General features: G+C 45.3%; 1 protein-coding gene across 9 annotated transcripts in view; it reads right to left on the minus strand.

Moving 5' to 3' along the window:
- Positions 1 to 21,304, minus strand: part of PDZD2 (PDZ domain containing 2) — a 346,831-nt gene that overhangs the window by 120,016 nt on the left and 205,511 nt on the right. Inside the window, exon 1 of one of the 9 annotated variants that reach the window (XM_046671793.1) lies at positions 8,258 to 8,456. The exons of 6 other annotated variants lie outside the window; for them this stretch is intronic. Coding sequence is in view for 1 of the 3 variants with exons in the window: in XM_046671792.1 (XP_046527748.1) it covers positions 5,224 to 5,234 (11 nt within the window). In the remaining 2 variants the exon portion in view is untranslated. Of the gene's footprint in view, positions 1 to 5,223; positions 5,412 to 6,871; positions 7,035 to 8,257; positions 8,457 to 21,304 lie in introns of those variants that run through there. 2 more of the 9 variants (XM_046671797.1, XM_046671792.1) reach the window with 2 other exon arrangements.

Consider the following 21,304-nt stretch of genomic DNA (forward strand, 5'->3'; position numbering starts at 1 on the left):
GACGAGCAGGAGTCAGGCTCCAGGCAGCCAATAACCCCCAGTATGTAAACAAAATTGGATTTGTGGACCTCTGCAGCCACCCTGTGAGGCCACCAGCTGGCCACGTGACATAAGTGGTTTGACCAAGGCCAGCAGCACCCTTTAGGAGACAGCAGGTCAGGACTGGGGGCTCCGGGGTTATTAAAGAAAGCTGATTGGGCCACGGAAGTCCACTGACGTTTTTCCCCTCATCCTCTGGCAAAGGACCTTTCTCTAATTTGCAAATGTCTATGAAAATCTTACAAAGATACACAACTTGTATCATCTAATTACACACTTAATAAATCACCCATGGGGGAAGAAGAAAGCCATACACGATGTTCCTCAGAGCAGATCATATGGTCGCCACACACGTACGGCAATCAGATGGTAATGCTGCCCTCTTCCCGAGAGGCCGAGGAAATGGGCTGCAGGCAGGCAGGCAGCTGCAGCGGGCTGGACCCAGTTCACCTGGCGCACACCTGGCCCCATGCGCTCAGGACACGGCCCCTCACAGGGCCGCAGCTGCAGCAGCTTCCCAGGCAAGGCTTTCCCACGACCCAGCCACCCGAAAGACACGCATCTGCCATGGCACCCTTTACCTTGGCATCCTCTCCTGGGCCTGTGCCTCCACTGCGTTCACATCCCAGCCTGGCAGTTACTCTGGGCTCCAAAAGACTGAACACAGGACACTTCAAAGGGTGTAAAGTTTGTCTTTTGTGATTCGTCCACTTTCCCTCTCCTGGGACATCTCTTCCCACAACCAAGAGTTACAATAGTTAAGCTATTACCCTCAACTGAGATTGACTAAAATGATTGAAGTGAGTTTGGAAACCACAGGCCTGTATTTGGATTGCTGTGGGCTGCAGTGTGGCTATTCTGAATTTGTTGGAAAGGTGGACATCTCAGGCCCCACTCCAGACGTACTGCATAAGAATCTGCATTTGATCACGCTCCCCAGGTGCCTCATGGGTTAGAACACACCTCCCGCCCTGGGTTAATGAAGATCTACATAATATCAAATGGTAGCCTTTAAGACAGGGCTTCTTCCTTTCTTTTTTTTCACATTTTTATACCATGGACCTCTCTGGCTCTATTATAAAGTCTCAAAAGCATAATATTTTTAAATGCATAAAACACCTAGGATTACAAACAAAACTATGTTGAAGTACAATATCGTAAATATTTAAAAATGTATAATATCATAACCTATGTGCTTCTTAACACATTAAATAAGAAAATCTAAGGGCAAGTTTATTAACTGATACATTTTCAAAGTAGTAATGAGTGTGATACTGGAAGACATCTGCTACAAATAATATGTATCATTTCTACTGGGGACAGAGACATGAGGACTGCTAATATTATGGTGCTTTGTTTCCTAAATCCATTATTGAAGGAAATACTAAATTTGAGCTATAGTTTAGTGACAATAAACATTTTCTTCCCTTGCAGGTTCATGGCTCCGCTGAAATCTATTAATAGACTCTAGGTTAAGAGGAAGCAATGCTTGGGGATCTTATGTAAAAGGAGTATAGAGAATGCTATGCCCCGTATTTGTCTCTTTCTCTGTCTGTCTGATCTAAGTTTGAGTGCGAGCTGCCCAAATCGCTTCCTTCTCTGATAGCTACTGCATTTGCCTTCTTGGCTTCTGTCAGTTGGCTTCTCCATGAATTCCTACCACAAAACTAAGCCCTTAGATGTTGAATAAGTACTTCTGATCAAATCCTTCGGGTTGGGGTCTAAATATTTCTGAAACAGACATGCCAGGCTACATTCTGAGTACCATTACACAGAGTAACTAAAATAATGCCATTTCATAGGAAGCTGCCTTCTCCATCTGCATAGGTCCTTCCTCACGAATGTGGATTTAATATAAATTACTGACATTGAGTTCTGAAACATTCCCCCTGCTCTGCCAGAGAGCCTGGGGTAGGCTCCGTGTCTCTTGGATCATAAGCACCTTTTCAGGGTAGTGTTCTTGCCAAGAAAAGGAACACTTCCCACAGCCATGTCAACTGTGGTTCTCAAAGTAAGATCCATTTTCAGAAAAAGCCAAAATCGATTTGTCTCTGAATTTCAAAACTGTACATCCAAGGCATCTACACCGCTCTGCAGGCTCTTTTCTCCTCACACTAACCAAAATGCCATGAAAGCAAAATGGAACCGAACACATCAGCCTTGGGGAGTTCAGCTGACACTTGGTTTGAACTCTCACGGAAAAGTTTCTACTATACAGTGAGGCACTTCCCTAACAAAAACTCATGTGAGCGTGTTTGGACCACGCTTACAAAAGAGAAGACAGACCTACAAATTTGAGACAGTCTTACATAAAGGTTTTTGCTCAAAAATAGCCATGTCTCCAGGTCTGTGTGAGCAGCATGAATTAATTTCAGCTTGCAACCCTTCTCCCTAACACACACAAAATAGTCACTCACACTTAGCTTTTCTTTACATTGGTTTACACACTTGGAAAAGATTTCTAAACCTTGCATTTTGAACATCCTATGATGAGTTAGTGGCATTATCCTTACCTAGTTCTCCAACTATCCTAGTTCAGGGGTTAGTAATCTAAGATATGGTCTATAAGAAAGAAAATAGGCTGGAAACAGAGGAAACCTCAGATTTGAGGGTCAACCTGTGGATAACAAGAACCTATCATAGTAAAGCATATCAGAGTAAAATTAATTTTAAAAACCAGCACTGTCATAGGGTCCAGGAAGGCGACAATTTGCGAGGTTTGCTATCTGAGCTTCCAGACTGCTTAGGTTTTAGAGTCTATCAGAGGTTGCTCCTGGAGCAGATGAAGAACCCACAGAAAAAAAGACTAAAACTGACAGCAGATTCTCTCCCCTTTCTGAAATCCCAATGGCAACAAATGGAGTTAATTAAGCCACCGGAAGACTATAGAGATGACTAATGTTTCTCCTAGCGAGGGCTCCAAATAACTAACTCCACTCGCTTTTAAGATGAGGTGTTAAATTTCTGTTACCATAAGTAACTCATTAAGGATGTCTAATTAGTTATAGACATAAGAATGTTTAATGCCTCCGCATTATGAAAACAGCGGGATTTCCACCACACAAAGTTTGGGCTGGCCACTGGGACCCCAATAAGACCCACACGCACCAAGATGTCCCCAGGTCCATTTCTCAGTTCCAGCGTCCCATTCTCTTTTAACATTCTTTGACTCACTTGAGGCAGAAACTGAAGTCACGCAAGTTCTAGCCTGTAAAAAGGATTGTGCAAAGGACTCAGCTTCACAAACCCAAACTGCACCCTTCCATTTCTGCCACCTTCCTCCCTGCAGCACTTAGAGGTAATTTTCTGTTCCCCCTCCAGGTCTTTATTGCTCCCCCGCCAAAACTGTCTTGCATCTGCTACAATAAAATACCTGTGATGTTTTCCAAAGCCAGCAGCTCACTGCCAACAATCAACCCTCTACCCCACAGGCAGCCGTCTGGGAACTTAAGTCAAAGTGTTGCAAGCTGAAGACGAGGGTGGAATTTGGCAAGTCTAAGACGGGGTTCCTTGGAAGGCAGAGCCTGCTCTTGCTGAAGGAGCCAGCCAGAGGGGAAAATAAGAATACTTTTGCCAAAGGGGCAGAAACAGGAGCAAAAGGCCAGAAAGAGTAAAGGGTAGCTGTTCCATCAAGAGCACCATGATGAATCCCAAGATTCATGCCATTCAAACGGAGGTCAAGTATGCTGGCTTTGACTTCCCTCTCAGGCACCCCTGGCCTGGGTAGAGGAGGCTGATAAGAATATTTAAGTCTTTGCTAAAAGAGCAAGGCTTAGGAAAACATAACGTACAAACAGAAGGTTGTCTATCTACCCTTTAAGGGAGTAATCTGCGAGTGTCGTTTTGCCCCTGTAGTCTGAGTCGTCTCACCGAAATAGAAGCTTTTGACCAAACTGATTCTCAAGGGCCACCCTGCCCTTTCCTCACACTCGCCCTACTCCGCCAATTTCCAACTTTGTTTCTGTCTTCTAATTTGGGGAGAACAATAGTGTGGAAATTAGAAAGGTATAGAAGATGGGCCAAGCGTGTCTTGCTTTAAGCCTGATAGCCTGGAATCCTCAAAATTACCAAAAATACAAACTGTGGGGTGATCTTTCTCTTTTACCAAAGGAGTCACTTTCGGTCCCTCTAAGTGCTGAGTTCCTCTGGTGCATATGAAATATAGTTGTACTGCTTCTTCAGAAAGAGATTACAAAAGGGGATGCAGATTTAGACCCCCAGGCCATTGCTGTTATGGCCTGCCTTATTACGCAGGGACCTTGTATCTAAGTTGGGACTGTCAGCTCACGCCCTGCCCTACTGAGTCCATCTGTGGAGTCGTAGTCCATCTGTGGGTGCACGCTCACACACACCTGAATTTAACCAACCAAGGCAACCTGGGGCTGATGTGCTCACAGGGACAGCAAAGCCATTGGAAGATCTCTTAGTGGGGTGCACTCTGCCTCCTCTGCTAAGTGCAGCAGGTGCCACGTCCATGTAGGAGGAATGCTGTCATCTTGTTCCCCAGCCACTGAGGAAAAGGCGAGTTCCAGTTGGGACCTCCAAGGCGAGAGGAATTTTGTACTATCCCTGGACCCCACTGCAGGAAAGGCATAGAAATCATGTTTGGAAGTGAGAGGACGCATTGCCTACAGTTCTTAAGAGGGACACAACTGGTAAGTGAACACAGAGCCACACGAAGGGATCCCTGCCAGCCACTGAGATGTAGATTTATTGATTCCCTTTCGTGGACTTGTGGTCACAAGTTTTCTCTAACTCAGAATCCTAATTTGTCTTTGTTTGGCTGTTCCTCTTCTCTAGGTTTACACACTTTTGCACACATAGGCACCCACCTAGCTTGGTCTTTTATCCCATTCACCATCAGGAAAAAGCTGATGAACAGAAGTCAGATTCCAGCCGTTCAGATGGCCAGAGGGAGGGGGACAGATGCTCCAGCTTTGAGCTGAAACACTTAGCCCTCCCAACATTCTAGAAATGAGTTGGCTAATTAAGGGCTGCTCATGGCGTGTGCTCCACTTTAGCTCATGATCAGACTTCAACCGCTTGGCCATTTCTCTCTCTTTATGAGCCAGTTTGGTCTCACGGCTCAGAAGCAAAAAGGTCCCTCGTGCTTTCTTGAGATAGCAGGTAGTCCCACAGCTCTGAGATACATACTGCCAACTCAAAGAGGAAGAGGTTACTCACCCTCTGATCATGGCCTTCGGGGAAGCCAAAGTTCACCCTTCACTCCAGAGCCTGCACCACTGAGTCTGGCCACACCACACCATACCCTCTTGGACAAGCGTGATAAATTCCCTCGCGTGCTGTGATTCCAACTGCCCCTCACTTGGGGAGTCCAGGCCTCAGTCTGCTTGGCTTCCAATTGAGTTTCAGCAGTTACGCAAATCAGGTTTCTGACTGTGTCTCAAATTCCAGTGCATACAGGAATAGCAGGTTGCTTAATCTCTAAATTCAGAGCCAATCCCTTTCTAAATACAGACAAAGGGACTGCCTGGCTCACCTGGTAGATTACAGGACGTTCCCTTGCCAGCTCTCACAACCTGACTTGTCAAGTGTATTGCCGCCATCTTGTTTTCCAGGCTCGAACTCCCATGGGGCACCATACTGTACATACTTTCAACCTTCTTCACTTGTTTTCATTTGTCAAACTAGGCCCCATCCCCATTCTTCTCTACTGACAGCATCCGATTTCCAAATACAAGATGATTGATGGTTAAAATGTCTTGGAGACAAAAAAAACTGTACTAGCCATTTTATTTTTCTTCTTAAACTACGATCTCCCTGTGAGAAACTTTTCTGTTCCTGCAACGGACAATAAGCTACTTACGGAAGTCAGCTCCATATCCAGGCCTACAGTTTTGACACAAGTTAAACGTGAGCAAGGTCACCCGATTTCCCTCTTCCCTTATTAGAAATGATATTAACAATGAAATACTGTATTAGGTCCAGGAGAATTGCATGTTTAGGGTAAGACTGGTGGGGCTAGAGTAAGCTTTCTTAGCAATAAAGAAACACTGTTCTAAATATGACAAAACATGATATTCACTTAACTACCTTTTTTTTAATTATAGAAAACATCTTTTTTTCCAAAGTAGCAACACCAAACAACTAAGATTGTAGAATTCTGGCCAGCATTCAGCGTGCCAAAGAGAAACAAGGAAGTGAATCATTTCTGTGCAAGTTAGCAGAATTTTGGTCCCCAAGAAGTTCTTGCAGCAGGGGACACCATCAACACATGGTAGGTCTCGTGGGTATCCCTACCAGCAGTTCTACCAACAAGGGGCGAGGGGGAAAAGCCAACCGTGGGTGCGTAGCGCATCTGATATTTCTTTCCCATTGTTTGGACCCTGCAGAAAACCCTCAACTTCCTTGCTCCTGAATCTACCCTTCTGGAGGCAAGAATGCCATCTAATACAGACCGAGAAACTAAAATTGGTTTCCAAAACAACAGTCCATTCAAACTGCTGAGGACTTACTGAGGTGCATCAGCCCACAGATGATGCTGTTCACGAATCATGTTAAAAATCAGGGATCAGAAAATATTTCCTCCAAAGGATCAGACAGTAAATAATTTAGGCTTTGCAGGCCACATCAGTCTCTCTCCTGTATTCTTCGTTTTTTCAACCTTTAAAATGTAAAACCCACTCTTCACTCCAGAGCCCTACAAAAACAGGCTGAGGTAGGCTGGATTTGGCCCGCGGGACAGTTTGCTGACCTCTGACTACTTCCAGAATGGACCGTGGAAAGGAGCCTGTCCCCTAGCTCAGCTTAATTCATGGCAGAAGCACCTGGGACAGACCAGCATGAAGGATGGGAGACAAAGGGGACTTACCCAACAGATAGCCAGTAGGCAAGACAGAACAGGAGTTGGGGGTGGTGGAGAGGGTTCCTGAAAGACCACAGGAGGGGCTGTTCCCCCTCCCCATACAATGGGTGTAGTAGCTGTAGAAGGCTGAGAAGTCACAGAGAGAAAAAGACTAGCGATAAGGTATGGGCTTGCCTTGACTAAGCACAGCCATCTCCCAGCCCTCCAGGCCTAAAATGCAAAGCTACAAAACTTGGCCACCGCAGCATGAGGATGAGAGCCAGCCAGTAAGCAGTAAGCAAGCAGCCCCCATATCTGCCTTCTCAGCCACACCCCTGTGGCTAATACGTCATTCTCAGAGGCTCAAACCAAAGAGTGCCAGTATTTAGGCTGGACTATTCAACTAAAATAAAGTTCTCCACCTAATTCTGATGCTACTGTCACGCTGACCACATGCACTATTTCCAACCTACCCTATGTCAGCTCAGTTCCACAACACTCTAACCACTTCATTCCGGGGTGGGGGGGGGGGGGGGGGGGGTGGAATTCACGTCAAATTATCCAGGCGCCTATCAGAAGCAAGGCTTGGAAATGCTTCAGAAACCCAGGCTTGAGATAGTCTGTTCTGTTCTGCTTCTCTTATCACAAATCTTGACAACAGAAAGGACACTCTGAGGCTCAGCTACAACCACGGGAACCACAAATGAGCTTTTAAATTATCCTCGAGTGTGGCTGCAACCCATGCCCCCCTCCCCTGTTTATTTTCTACTTCTGAGCGTGAAGACATCGCTGTGGCCATTTCCAAACCTCTGTCCCTAGCCCTCTGTGACAGATAATCAGGATGCACACTTCACTTTTCCAATTCTCTGACTTAGAAGCTGAGCAGAGGTAGCTTCTTAATGGAGAAAACATTAGTACATTCAGGCTTCACTCTGGATCCCAGTCAATTTCTGCATATTTCACAGCTGTTATACATCTACCTCCTTTCTTACAAAAGCCAGTGAAAATTAGCAAGCACCTTGTTGGTGCTGAAATATGGAAATACAGCAACGGTCAAGCCTGAAAATCAGTTTCTGGTTGACTATCTTCAAAGTATTTGTTCTAAAACAGTGTCTGCAGCTCATTTATTATCTGCCAATTTTTAAATCAGTTTTAACTTGAATGCTGCATGATTTTGGGTGATTTTTTTTAAAGCGACCCCCAGAATATGACTGTCATTTGGTCATCAATCTAGATGCTGAGGAAAATTCTTCCTTGGGCAGATGTCAGCACAATTCAGATTAAGTCTGTTTCTCATGTCAATATTATCTACTCATTTCTCATATACTTTTCTAAAAAAATTAATCTTCGGAAGATATAAGTTGTACTCAGAAAAAATACGATTCTCTTCGCCACTCAGGTCCCCCTTCCTACCTGCTTCAGGAGCTGATCAGGTGAGTGTTTTCCACTGTGCTTCACAGCCGCCTGAAGAAGACAGACTCCAAAGTTTGTTGTGCTTCATTTCCCTTCTCCATTCAGTTCTTTAAAGTCTTGGTTAGTAACTATCAACAAAAACGTGAGCCATGCCAGTGCGTGCTCCGACTTCCTGCCAGCTCCTCATGCTCCACAGAGCCTAGAGCAGATTCTCTCTCTCTCTCCTCCTCCCGGCTTCACCTCCTGGGCTCGAGGGCCCCACCCACAGCACTCAGATCATTTTTCATTTATGAGTGCATCCCACTAAACTGTGTTTCTAAGAGAAGGAACCCACACTTGCCCTGCCAGCGTATTGGAACCGTGCTGCTAAAAAAGGCTTTAATTTTCTGTGTGTACGGGGTAAATCCAATCCTGGCAGAAGTCAACCGTGGTTTCCTCCTGCAGGTATCTGCAGATAAGCTCTTCCATCAGCAAAGGACGTGCACCTTGGGGATGGGGTCACAACAGCTTCGTTATACGGATACCACCACAGTCCACTGTGGTAAACCGAAGATTTCAGGCATGAGACAATCAAAAATATATCAAAATATGTATTTCATGTACAACCAAAAATGTGAAGCCAGGATGATCGATCAGTCAAGAAACCTTCCACCCAGTGACCTAACACTTCGCAATGAATTAAATGTTTTACTTTGCACTTATTCAAGGGTCAGGTTTCTTATTGCATTCAAATGGGAATAAAAATTGCGACTTTAAGTAATTTTGTAAAGAAGCCCATTGGTAAGTAAAAGGCTACTTATTATGATGACCCCATATCTACAACTTTCCTAATCCATCTTCCATCCCAGACCTCTACTAACAAAAGCGAACATCAGCTGGCCCTTGAGTACACTCACCTCTGCTAGAATGTCAGCAACTACAAAGACGATTTGATCTTTCCCTCTAAGATTATCAGGAAAGAGAATTTTAAAAATAGGTTCCCCCAAACTAACACACATATATCGTGATTTCCACTATGTGTAAAATTCACCTTATTTTGCAGTTGGAGCAAAAGGGGTTCTCTCATGATTCATCAACCAGAAACACAGGTCCTGAAAACCCCAAGGTCTTCAAAATAGGTATGAAAATTTACACGAACTATTTAAATGGCAATAATGTCTTGTTTTGAAGATACTGACAGTCCTGGAGCTGGCCCGGTGGCATAGTTAAGTTTGCGCACTCCGCGTTGGCGGTCTGGGGTTTGCAGGTTTGGATCCCAGGCACAAACCTACACACCACTCATCAAGCCATGCTGTGAGGACGACCCACATACAAAATAGAGGAAGACTGGCACAGATATCAGCACAGGGCCAATCTTCCTCACCAAAAATAATAACAATAATAATAATAATACTGACAGTCCTTTAGCAGCTACAACTTGCCAGGAATGAAAGAGGAGCAAACGTCCTCTGCTCATTTACAGTCATTCTTAGGTTGAGCTTCTGGAAAACCCAGAAGGACTGTTAGGTCTTAGGATTAATATTTTTTTTTTTTTAAAGATTTTTAATTTTTTTTCTTTTTCTCCCCAAAGCCCCCAAGTACATAGTTGTATATTCTTTGTTGTGGGTCCTTCTAGTTGTGGCATGTGGGATGCCGCCTCAATGTGGCTTGATGAGCGGTGCCATGTCCGCGCCTAGGATTCGAACTGACGAAACACTGGGCTGCCTACGGCGGAGCGCATGAACTTAACCACTCGGCCACGGGGCAGGCCCCAAGGATTAATGTTTTTTAATCTATTCATTTAGAGTTTTATCCTATCTGGATTTCCCCCATATTGTTATAAGCCAGTCTCAGTCCCTATGGGCAGTTCTTCAATCTTCAAAATTGTTTTTTAATTTTTCGTATATTTATAAAACTAACAACTTAGTATCCAGACTGAAAGAAAATTTGTTTCTTCATTTTTTTTAATTAGATGGTTAAAATGTCTCCTAAAAAAGAAAATGCTATACACTTCCACACATGTGCCAAATGGGTTCCAGTCATCCTAACACCCTAACACCACAGCCTTGGAAAAAACAGGCAAGTTTTTTCTTTACAGTTCCCCATTGGACAGTTTGACAGATGACACAAAGAAAAGACAGGGTCAGTGGTGTACAAAGGATGCTCGCTGGTGTGGCAGAGGGAGAAGTGACAGTAGGATTCGTGCCCAGTCTCCAAGCCCAAGCAGGAAACCCCAGACCAGTGCAAACTTTCAGGTGCGGTTCAGAGGTCTGAAAGTTGATCATGCGGGTGACCTCTGGGACTCACTTTCCCAGTTCAGGGAGAGTGGACCTGCTCTGAGTTTAAGCAAAGGACAAGGAAGTGTGTTCTTTAAATTTTTTTTTTAAGGAAGTAGGAAAAAAGGAGGGTTAAAATTTTCTTGGCCCATGACCCAACTACAGTCTTAATCAGAGGTAAATTTGCCCATTGAATATTCTCTCCAGTATTAGTTTGTGACATCTGCCAAAAATCTATGGTGAAACCAGTTATTCCACCTCTCTTTGTCCCAGTCTCTCAAGAAAGGGTGGATAATATATAACATATAATTTTGCTTTAAAGGGAATTGCGGTTACACTTACTCACAAGACTAGCCCTGTGGCATGTACCAGAACGCAGCAAGTACACATTAGACACATCTAACCATCCAAGGATTCAGGGCCGATGAAACCTGAAGTTTCTGGTCAGACTGCCCATGTGTGGAGTCTGAATCTCTGCTTTTTTCTCACCCACCTTGGTTCCTGGGCCTGGAAGACTACTGTGCCCACCCTCTCTGTGATCCGGGAGGGACCCTAAGGATCGCTTAGTTCTACTTCTCATTGCTGAGATGTGGAAACAGAGGCCGAGAGAGAGGGGAGAAAACTTGCCAAGGTCAGGGCACACTAGTGGAAGTACAGTATTAGAACCTGGATCTTCCTGATTCAAATTCTAGGACAGCGCTAGGTGGACAAGATGTGGATCTTCATGGCCCAGACCTACAGGCAGGCGCTCAGTGATGGCTCTCCAGCTGGTCACAAAGCCCAGCCTAGGGACACACCTAAGATTCTCCTACGAGCAAAAGCAGAAGAGTAACAAAGAAAGCATCAGAAGGACAGGGAGCTAGGGAGTGATTCCAGCAAACCCCAACAGAGAAAGGGATCAACACCACCACAAAAGCCAATGGACACTTCGGGGCACAGACCCAAAAGAACTGAAAGCAGGGACACAAACAGCTATTTCACAACCACGTTCACAGCAGGAATACCCAAAATGTGGAAGCAACGTAAGTGTCCGTTGACAGCTGAACGGATAAACAAAATGTGGTACATACATACAATGGAATACTATTCAGCCTTACCAAGGAAGGGAATTCTGATACACGCTACAACAGGGATGACCCTAGAGGACATCATGCTCAATGAAACAAACCAGGCGCAAAAAGACAAATGTTGTATGATTCCCCTTATTTGAGGTACCTAAGAATAGTCAGATTCACAGAGACAGAAAGTAGAATGGCGGCTGCCAGGGGCTAGAGGAGAGGAAAGTGGCCAGTTATTATTTAATAGGTACAGAGTTTTAGTTTTGCAAGATAAAAGATGTTCTGGAGATGGATAGTGATGATGGCAGCACAACAATGTGAATATACTTAACGCCACACAACTGTACACCCAAAAATGGTTAAAATGGTCAATTTTATATATACATATAATATATAATATAATAAATAAATAAATTAAAATAATATATATGTGTGTGTGTGTGTGCAGGTAAGTGTGAGGGAGATTGGCCCTGAGCTAACATCTGTTGCCAATCATCTTCTTTTTTTTTTCTCCCTAGAGCCCCAGCACACAGTTGTATATCCTAGTTACAAGTCATTCTAGTTCTTCTATGTGGGATGCTGCCACAGCATGGCCTGATAAGCAGTGTGTAGGTCCACACCCAGGACATGAACCGGCACACCCCAGGCAGCCAAAGCACAGCGTGCGAACTTCACCTGGCCACGGAGCCAGCCCCTATATTATATATATTTTTTAAAAGCCAGTAGAACCTGGATTTTCTTTACAATTTCCCATGGGCCAGTTCTATGGCTCTCATGCTTCATATTATTAAAGCACAAAGTAGAGACTACTACTTGGCATAAGACAAAATTCATAAATGACTTGAAAACAACAGGAATCACTAAAGTTTCCTTCTCTCTTTTCCCCAATCCCTGGTCAAAAATAACTCATAGAAAGTTATGAAAGCAAACAAGGCATTCAGTTTGTTTGCATATTCTGTGATAGGAGAAGATAATGTCAATGCAGATGGGGAACACCCTGCAGCTCGTGCAAGCAGGGAGAGCCCTGGCCTGGATATATGGAGATGTGGCCCCCTTCCAACTTCTGCCATCAACGCAGAGGGTTCACGAACACCCTTGAGAAAGCTCTCTGCAGCTGCAGTCCATTCTTTTTCTCCACAAAGCCCTCTTAGAAATCATACATCCCTCACCTCACTCAACTTTGGCAGCACATACTGATGCCATCATACTTTTTCAGTCCGGCACACACAACTGTTTCTTAGCTGTTGAATCTGTCCAATTAGACCACAAGCCTCTGGTGGAGAGAGCTGCCTCCAGCTCTCCGACCAGCTCTTCTCAGTCTCCATCCTTGACTTCCCTCCTCCATCTGGTGGGCTATTAAGGGACACCAGCATTTCCCTCTTCTCTCCTCCTCCCTGGGTTATCCCCTCTACGTCCATAGCAACAACAACCAAGTAAGAGCCACTAACTCCTCAATCGGCATCTCTCTTCAGAGCCTCAGCCCCAGACCTCTAGCTGCCTCCTGCCCAGCTCCAGCTGGTTGTCCTGTAGGCATCTCACATGGAGCACACCCTAAAATGAAACCCGTATGCTCTCCCTCAAACTGGTCCCTCCTCCTATATTTCCTCTCTTAATTAATGTCAATCCCCAGCCACTCCAGCACAAACGCGTCATCCTCAGCTCCTCTCTTCCCTTCCCAGCTGGCGGTTAGGTCCCGTCAACTCTACTTCTCAAACCTGTCCCCTCCCCTCCCCTGTATTCTGTCACATTTTAGGGCCTTGATCCAAACTAGTCTCCCTTCCTCAGTGCTTTCCCCCTCCAATCTATCCTGCACATGGAGATATCTGATGGCAAATATGTAAGATCTGCTTGATGAAGTCTCATGCTCTAATAATTTCTTGTTGTCCAAAGGATAAAGCCTAAACATCTTTGCATGGTATCCAAGACCATTCCTGATCTAGCCCCAATGCCTGCATCATGAAACACATTGCCTACCGCTCTTTTGCACATCCCTATGCTTTCACATAGACCAGTGGTTCTCAACTGGGGAAGAGTTTACCCCCCGTAGGGAGGAGGAGGGGATGCTACTGGCATCTAGTAAGTGGAGGCCAGAGACACTGCTAAACATCCTACAGAGCATGAGACAGCCCCCTGTAACAAGGACCAAACCATACAGGTTCTTTATTTTTTAGTGTTTTCAAAAGTTTTTTTTCTTAATTTTTTAATTATACATATAAACATTAAAATTTGGAATGTACAAAAGAGAGAAAAAAAGGCGGGAGGCAGGGAGGAAAGGAGAGGTGGGCAGAGGGAGATGGAGAGAGAGAGAAAGGGAAGAAAAGAAAGAGGTGGAGAAAAAAGGAAAAGAAAATCATCCCAGTGGCCTGCCACGTGAAACAGCGTCTACTAACAATTATGTTTTATAAGTACCTTTTAAACATTTAAAAAAATTATTTTATTGAGGTCATATTGGCTTATAACATTGTGTAAATTGCAGGCATATATTATTCTGTATCAGTTTCCATATAGACTGCATCACGTTTGCCACCAGTAGTCTAGTTTTTATCCATCACCATATACCATATGGGTTAGATTATTCTAACCCACAGAGCATTCGATTACACTGTATTTATTATTACCACCACTGCTTCCCACTCTAGGGGCTGCAAGCAAAAATGCTGCCAGCCTGCAGAAAATTAAATGAATGAGAGAAGCAGGTTAGACAAAAGCAATAGGGGTCTTGAGGACTGGAGCAGGCACGCCCTTCCTAAACATTCAGATTCAAAATTCAAAAACCCTGTGCAGAATCACGCAGTAAGGGAACGGCTTTGCAGCTCCTCTGTGGCTCCTGAGCAGGACTGGGCACTGTTCACCTCTTGGGAACTCGCTTCCTTGGAAGTGATGAATCGACATTTACTGAAAAGTTCCCTCTTGTATTTCCCTTCAGAGCCCAGCACACTCCTAAGTTCTAGTAAATATATGGAAAAATAGGACAAAACTTTCTTCACCTCAGATACTTAACACAGTTCCCCTGTCCTTTGGAATTTTTCCCCCAAGAGTTCTTTCTTTGTAATCTAATGACCTTACTCTAGCTTTTCCAAAAATACAGTCTACAAAATACTGGTTCAAGGAGATGCTCTATGCAAGAAGGACTCCGCGGTCAAATAAATTTGAGAAGTGTTGCATACTGGCTCTCCCTTTAACTGCTGCATCCAAATCTTATCTTATCAAACTGTTCTCACCCCCGCCCTTTTATAATGTAGCTGATTCAGAGGAAGCAAGTGCTTCCAGGACTTCTGGAAACACTCTCAGGCATTCTCCCTGGCTGTCTGATTGGTCCTCCCTTCGCATGGGGCACTCTTGATTTAAATTTCCATTTGTGTGCAGAAAAGCACCAGCTCTCTTGAACGCAGTCCCCGTCCCTCAGGTTCTCACTGTTCTCATCCTCATGGCTTGTCTCCACATCTAAATGAATGTGCTCAAGCTGAAATTGCCCAGTTTTCTTCAGGAAGGAGCCATCTTGAGTAAAGATGGAGGGAAGCAATGAGAGTGACACTACAGTCAGGGAGTGCAACTGAACAGGAAGTCCACGTTGGTGTGCCCCAGGACCTGGGTCCTGGACAAGGACATATGTCCCCTAGAGGCAGCTTTTCAGAATCAAGGCCCATTAATGAGGCTTAGGACAGTCCATTCAAATAGATAAGCATGTTTGCTCTGGACATAGATGGAGAAAAGGACCAACCACTTTTGGGCGAGGAAAATCTAACTTCAGAGGAACAGAAAGTCTTTACGACTTACACTACCAAGTGCACACACATCTGACAGATTCCCTACAGAAAGCTGGACCAGCCTAAGCCCTCTCTTCAAGGCATTTCCCCTCCTCGGCCCCTAGCCAAGGACAAACCACTTAGATCCACCAGCCAGTTGTCTTGATGAGGATTTTAGGCTGGTTACTTTTAAAACTACAGATGAGAAGCAGGCTCCGAGGACTGGAATTTTGCTTGCCCTTTTGAAAGACATTTGCGTTTGTGAAGGAAGGGGGGGTGACCTTGTAGGGACTCGAAATTGGCCACCCCAAGATATGTCTCTTTGGCATCGGGATTATTTGGGGCTGATTGCTTTCGATAAACTGGGACAGGGAAGGAGGTTCTGGGGAATGGAACTTGCCCTTGTTGGGACACATTTACATTTGTAAGGTAAATCTCTATCTGTAAAAGGTGCCTCCCTCTCTGTACCAGGAAGAAGAAGAGAGATGACCTTATCCCTAGAAACTCTTAATGGGGAAGACAAGAACTTAAGTTGGTTGCTGTCTGACAATCTCATGTAACTGATTTAGGGTGGTGGCTTCTGACCTTTACTTAATCCGATTTGATTCTTGTCTAAAAGTCATGGGATCACCCAATGACCAGACCCCACCTGCACTGATACCCTTTTAACTTTTTTTCATGTTCTTTCCTTTGTCTTCGTAAAGAGATGACTCACATACCTATGTCTTAAATTTAGCCCTAACCCTCAACTCGGGGCAGCAGCAGGAGCTCTGACTGCCCATGGGTCCTGTCCCCATGCCAGCGGGGGCAGCAGCAGCTGCTCTGCCTGCCCATGGGCCCTGTCCCCATGCCAGCAGGGGCAGCAGAAGCGGCGGCAGCAGAAGCTCTGACTGCCCATGGGTCCTGTCCCCACGCTACACTATTCTCTAAATAAAAGAGCACTACTGCCAGATCTTAAGAGTCTAAGAAATCCTTCTTTCGACTCCTCAGCTCACCGACCCCGCATCAGTCTTAGACATGAGATAAGCACTCAGCACCCACTTTCTAGCCTGTCAGGCCAATCAATCTTTTGAATTGGGGGTAGTTTCTTTCTTCATAGAAATGGAGACATTTTTGGTTTGGGAAACTAACTCCAACCCCATCATGACTTAAACTCACTCCCAGGAATCCTGCCACAGCCCGGAGGACCCGCATGGACCAGGCCCTGAGGGTCGGTGGGTAACTCACGCTCAGCTGGGCAGCAGGAACAAGTGGTTGCTTAGCCAATGTCGCCGGCCACTTGCAGCTCAAAATCTCTCTCTAATGCCTTTCAAGGCCCTGGGCTAAGAAGTCAATTTCTGTGAGCATCCCTGCAGAGATTTCCCCAAAGCTGCAGTATATGGTCTTGTTGGTGCTCACAAGATTAGCCACCTCTTAAGACCAGAATCAGACAAGTAATTCATAAGGGTCTCATCTGAGCACTCGCACTGGGCAAACTTGCCAGGCAGACGAGACCCTGTCCTATGAAAAGATTTCCACCTCTACAGGACAAGGTGCACTAAATGGGAAATGATGGACAAAGGCAATAAGGGTCCAGAATTTCCACAGGGATGTGTCACCGGGGGCTGGCTAATCAGGGGTGACTTTCCCAAGGAAGTGGGTCTTACGTAAAGCCTTAAAGGCTGCTTTTCAGTTGTGACATGCCCCACAATTCCATGCTTCTCCCCCTCATACATAAAAGGAAAGTGGACTACTCTTCATGGTCACTGCACCTGGAGACAACTGCATTCTAGCCTGACCCACCTGACTTGGCACCACTGTAGCGAGCAGAACACACCAAATGGCCAGTTTGTTAAACAGGCATTCTGGAAAAGGCTGCTGCCGGCCAGGCTTGGGATCAGATTGCTGCCCACACTACTCGAAGCGTATGAACTGGACAAGCACGACAAAGGGCCCAGTCACAATGCCACTAAGATGCCACACAAGGAAACAAAAACAGTGGGCAGGGTTTGAAGTCTCCAACCCTTTACACTTTTTTTCCCTACACTGATATTGTCAAGCAGTGAAAGTGTTGCCATTCACCTGGTTTTCAGAAACTTCAAGCAATGTGGATGTTTCCTTACTCCGTAAGGACTCTTACTGAGAGAGGGGCATCCTGAACGCACGCAGATTGCAGAGGTACACACAAGACTCAGAAGCAGGAGGCAGAGTTCCGGGTGTGGTTCCCATGCAGCAGGAGAACAGGCTTCCATCTCCACTCTTGCCAAGGTGCTAAGGGGTCAAGGGGAACCGTTGACACTATGCTGCTTCCGTCACCCAAACGAAGGGTACGCTCAGTGCTCACACCACACCGTGTGCCCGGGCTGCAAGTACATTTCAGAGGGGCTGGTGCAACTTGCGTGAACTGGAAATATGTTTTTTCAAAGCAGTTTCTGTGGCTAGCAGACTCTTCCCCTCCCTGTGTGCTTCTGTAAGCGTAACAGTGACAACTGAATTCCCTGCGGTGCTCAGAGTTTTAAAGGCTTACTGCACCCAGTCTGTAATTTCCAGATCTCAGAATAATTCCTCTTAAAAACAAAATACAGTCCGCTAAGCTTACCATGTCTACATTATGATTAAAAATTATCAGCCTTTCTTCCTTAAGTGGGGAAGGGTGGAGCGAAGCCCTTGGAGGAAGAAATCTATCAAAAACCACGATATGCTCAATGACACATTTGGGCTTAGCTGGACTTTCAAAGTATTTCTCATCTTTACCAGGAAGAATCTTCTCTTGGAATCACGTATGGTTCTGGGGTGATAGGAACCGGACTTAACAAAACCTCGGCTTTCAGAAGCATTTGGTGAGGAAGCTGGCTCATGTATGGACATTTCTTTCTATGAGCCTCCAAACAATTAGTTATTTGTTTCCCTTTTTTTTTTTTTTTTTTTTCCCACAAGAAGAATTTCTCTAAATAACTAGAGGAGATTTCCCATGGGAATCTGGCCATGGTGACTTCCAGGTCTTAAACTTATCTAAAACAGTTTAAAAACAAAAGACACAAGAATGTGCCTGCTGGTCTGTAACAATACAAATTCTGGCAATAAGAACAGCAGCTAAAGTAGGAAACTTCTAGTACCTTGGAGGACGGTGGGCACTAGAGCAAAGCTTTGGTTTGTACTCAACCAACTAAGAATGTGTGGTCCTCCTAGCATTGACCAATTAAAGTTTAATTTTTAAGACCTATGAAAAATACTTGCACAGGGCCTTCATGATCCAAGTAGCAAGAATAATACCAGCCTCCATAAGAAAATTAACTGCGTTCAAGAGCTTCAAAAGCTACTTTAGCTACAGCCATTTGTGCACAGTCAACACACCAATTTCAGAGTGCCAACAGAAAGCTAGATGCTTCACAGGTTGACAGCAGAGAGTACTGAATCTTTGAGTTTACAAACTTCCCTCGATCACAGAGGGGGAGACTTGGCATTCAAATTCCCACCCAAATCAGGGCTGCCTATTTACAAATCCGATGTTCTTTTCTCTCTAGTACCAGACTCTTACTGTGTCCCATTTGTCACAGAGCTTCCAAGTGAGTCCTCTATGAAAACTCTTAGGGGGCAGCATATTTTGTGAAATGAGAGTAAGCTTCAGTTAGAAAACCATGAATTACACTCAGCGTTCCCTGCTAACTAGCTATGTGAGTAATAAGCAAACATCCTCATCTACAAAAGGACAATGCATTTACAGAGTTTTTGCTAAAACAGAGAGATGACAATGTTTTAGATCATCTCAGTGCTGTCCACATAGTGGGCATGCCATAAATCGTGGTTACGGTGACTCTTGGATAAAACCTACTCGCTCCACCCCTATGTGTTCACATTTAAGTTCCCTCTCTGCTGTTTTGCCTTATTTAGATCACTAACCAAATTACATGTGGCTTGTCCTGGTTCCAAAAGTTCCTGGCTTAATTGAAAGTGACAAAGGGGAAACTGGGAGATGAAGACAGAGTGCTCATGAAGGGCAGTGTTAAAAGACCCAGAAGTCAGCCCTGTGTGTTCCCCAAAGGGGCTGCCAGCTCCAATCAGGCCACTGGGTACTTGACAAGAGGAGGAAGGAGGGAAGCACTTGCCGCCCAGGGTTTTCCCTGAAAAGTCGCACAAAACACCCACACAGAGTTCCATTGAAAAACACCCTGACCATCTTTCCGGGTAAGCACTTGTGTCATCATCAAGATCAGGGCCTTCCTTCTCAGGAGTGCCAAGAGCTTCATCTATTTTATTTTCCATATTCTTTCCTGTGAGGTGAGGGATGAGCCATGCCTTATTTTTTTCTTTTTTTGCTGATAAAATGGAAGAAAAAAAAGACGTAATAACTAAGGCTGCCCTAACAATCAAAGAAGCCTGAACTAGCGTTATTACTTAAAATGAAAGGTTATCTCTGAGTGACTGGAGAATCATGGGCGTCTTTCTTCGTCCTTTCCATAGGCTCACTATCATATGCCTCAGGGGAGAATTCTGAAATACCCAGAACGATGCCTATGAGTGATTTCCACATGGCTCTTTCTACTTCTCACTCCCAGGAGCTCTGTGTACTCACCCTAGCTGGGTCAACGTTCACTGGAAGGGGATGACATTTGCAACCAAACGTGCCAGTAACCTTCTACCCAGCTCAATCCCTCTCCTTTCCCCAAGGCACTCCCTTCAGCCTCTCGGGCACCGCCACTCTGAGCTCTTAGGAAATCCTTTCAGAATTTCTCTTTTCTTTCTCTACATCCTCCAGTGGAAAGGGACCCTGTTTTTCATTTCCTTCCTAGCTCTCCTTGGCCACAGGTTTATGATATTCTCTACCAGGCAGTTGTCAAATGCCATAAACATCCCAACCCTGTGGCTCCCAGAGTGTCTCTGAATCAAAAGCAAACTCCTAACCGTGGCCCCTCAACTGGCTGACCCCGTCTTCCTTGCCAGCTCCTCTGGTTTCCTCTGTCCTTCACAGCAGGCTGCCCTGCCCCTGCCTTGCTCAACTGCCTGCATTCACCAACCTTTTCCTCCTATGCCGGCCACATCCTTCTCACATTTGCAAACAGTGCTATTGAGTTTATAAACAGCTACACACAAACTACCTCCCAGGCTGACAATTAACACAAGGACCCTCAGTGAACACTGATGGATACTGATAGGCACGCACCTCTATCCTATTTCACACGGAAGTAAACTGTCCCATGAATCCTGGAGCTCCCTCTCGTCGCCAGGCCTCTGGACACTAAGTTTTATCTCTAGCCAAATGACATGCTTTCGCCCAGGGACAGCTAGGCAAGCGGATTCTGTGTTTGCAGCACTTTGCAGATTACAAGGCCGCCAAAGAGTCAGAATTGGTGAACACCCAGGGATCCTTGAAGAAAACAACTGAACACATGCAAGTCACAGTCTTGCTAAAGTGACATTCACATGAGGGCGAGCCCAGTCTAAAAATAGATGCACCTGAATTAGGACATCAGAAGATACCAGAAGGCACAAGCACGCCACACCCAGCACACATGGTTTACTTGATGGGCTGGGACAGCCGGTGCCCCGGGTTTGAGGCAACAGAAAGATGACACAGGTGTACTTATTCATCTCTAGCTCAAAGGCAATCAGGGACCCAGTGGGAGGAGAAATCAGGCCTCCACACCTGACTGAGGGCACACAAAGGCACTCCCCCATTCCACACAACTGCAACTGGAGTGGAGGAGCCAACACGTGGATATGGCCAACAGTCTTTGAATGACACCAGGGAGATGTGCCTGCTCCAGGCGAGGCAACCGTAGCTACCAACATGGGCACTGATGTCCTGTTCTAGGCTGGACCAATTATGAAGGCTTTTTGTTTGATAAACACAGTGTTCTGCAACTAGAAAATGTCCAGGATAAAAAATGAAAAAAATAAATTCCAGGGGTGGGCTGGCAGTGCAGCGGTTAAGTTCACGCATTCTGTTTCAGCAGCCCAGGGTTCACCGGTTCAGACCCCGGGAACGGACCTGTATACCACTTATTAAGC

This window comes from Equus quagga, chromosome 9 (genome assembly GCF_021613505.1).
Source record: "Equus quagga isolate Etosha38 chromosome 9, UCLA_HA_Equagga_1.0, whole genome shotgun sequence".
Taxonomy (NCBI): domain Eukaryota; kingdom Metazoa; phylum Chordata; class Mammalia; order Perissodactyla; family Equidae; genus Equus; species Equus quagga.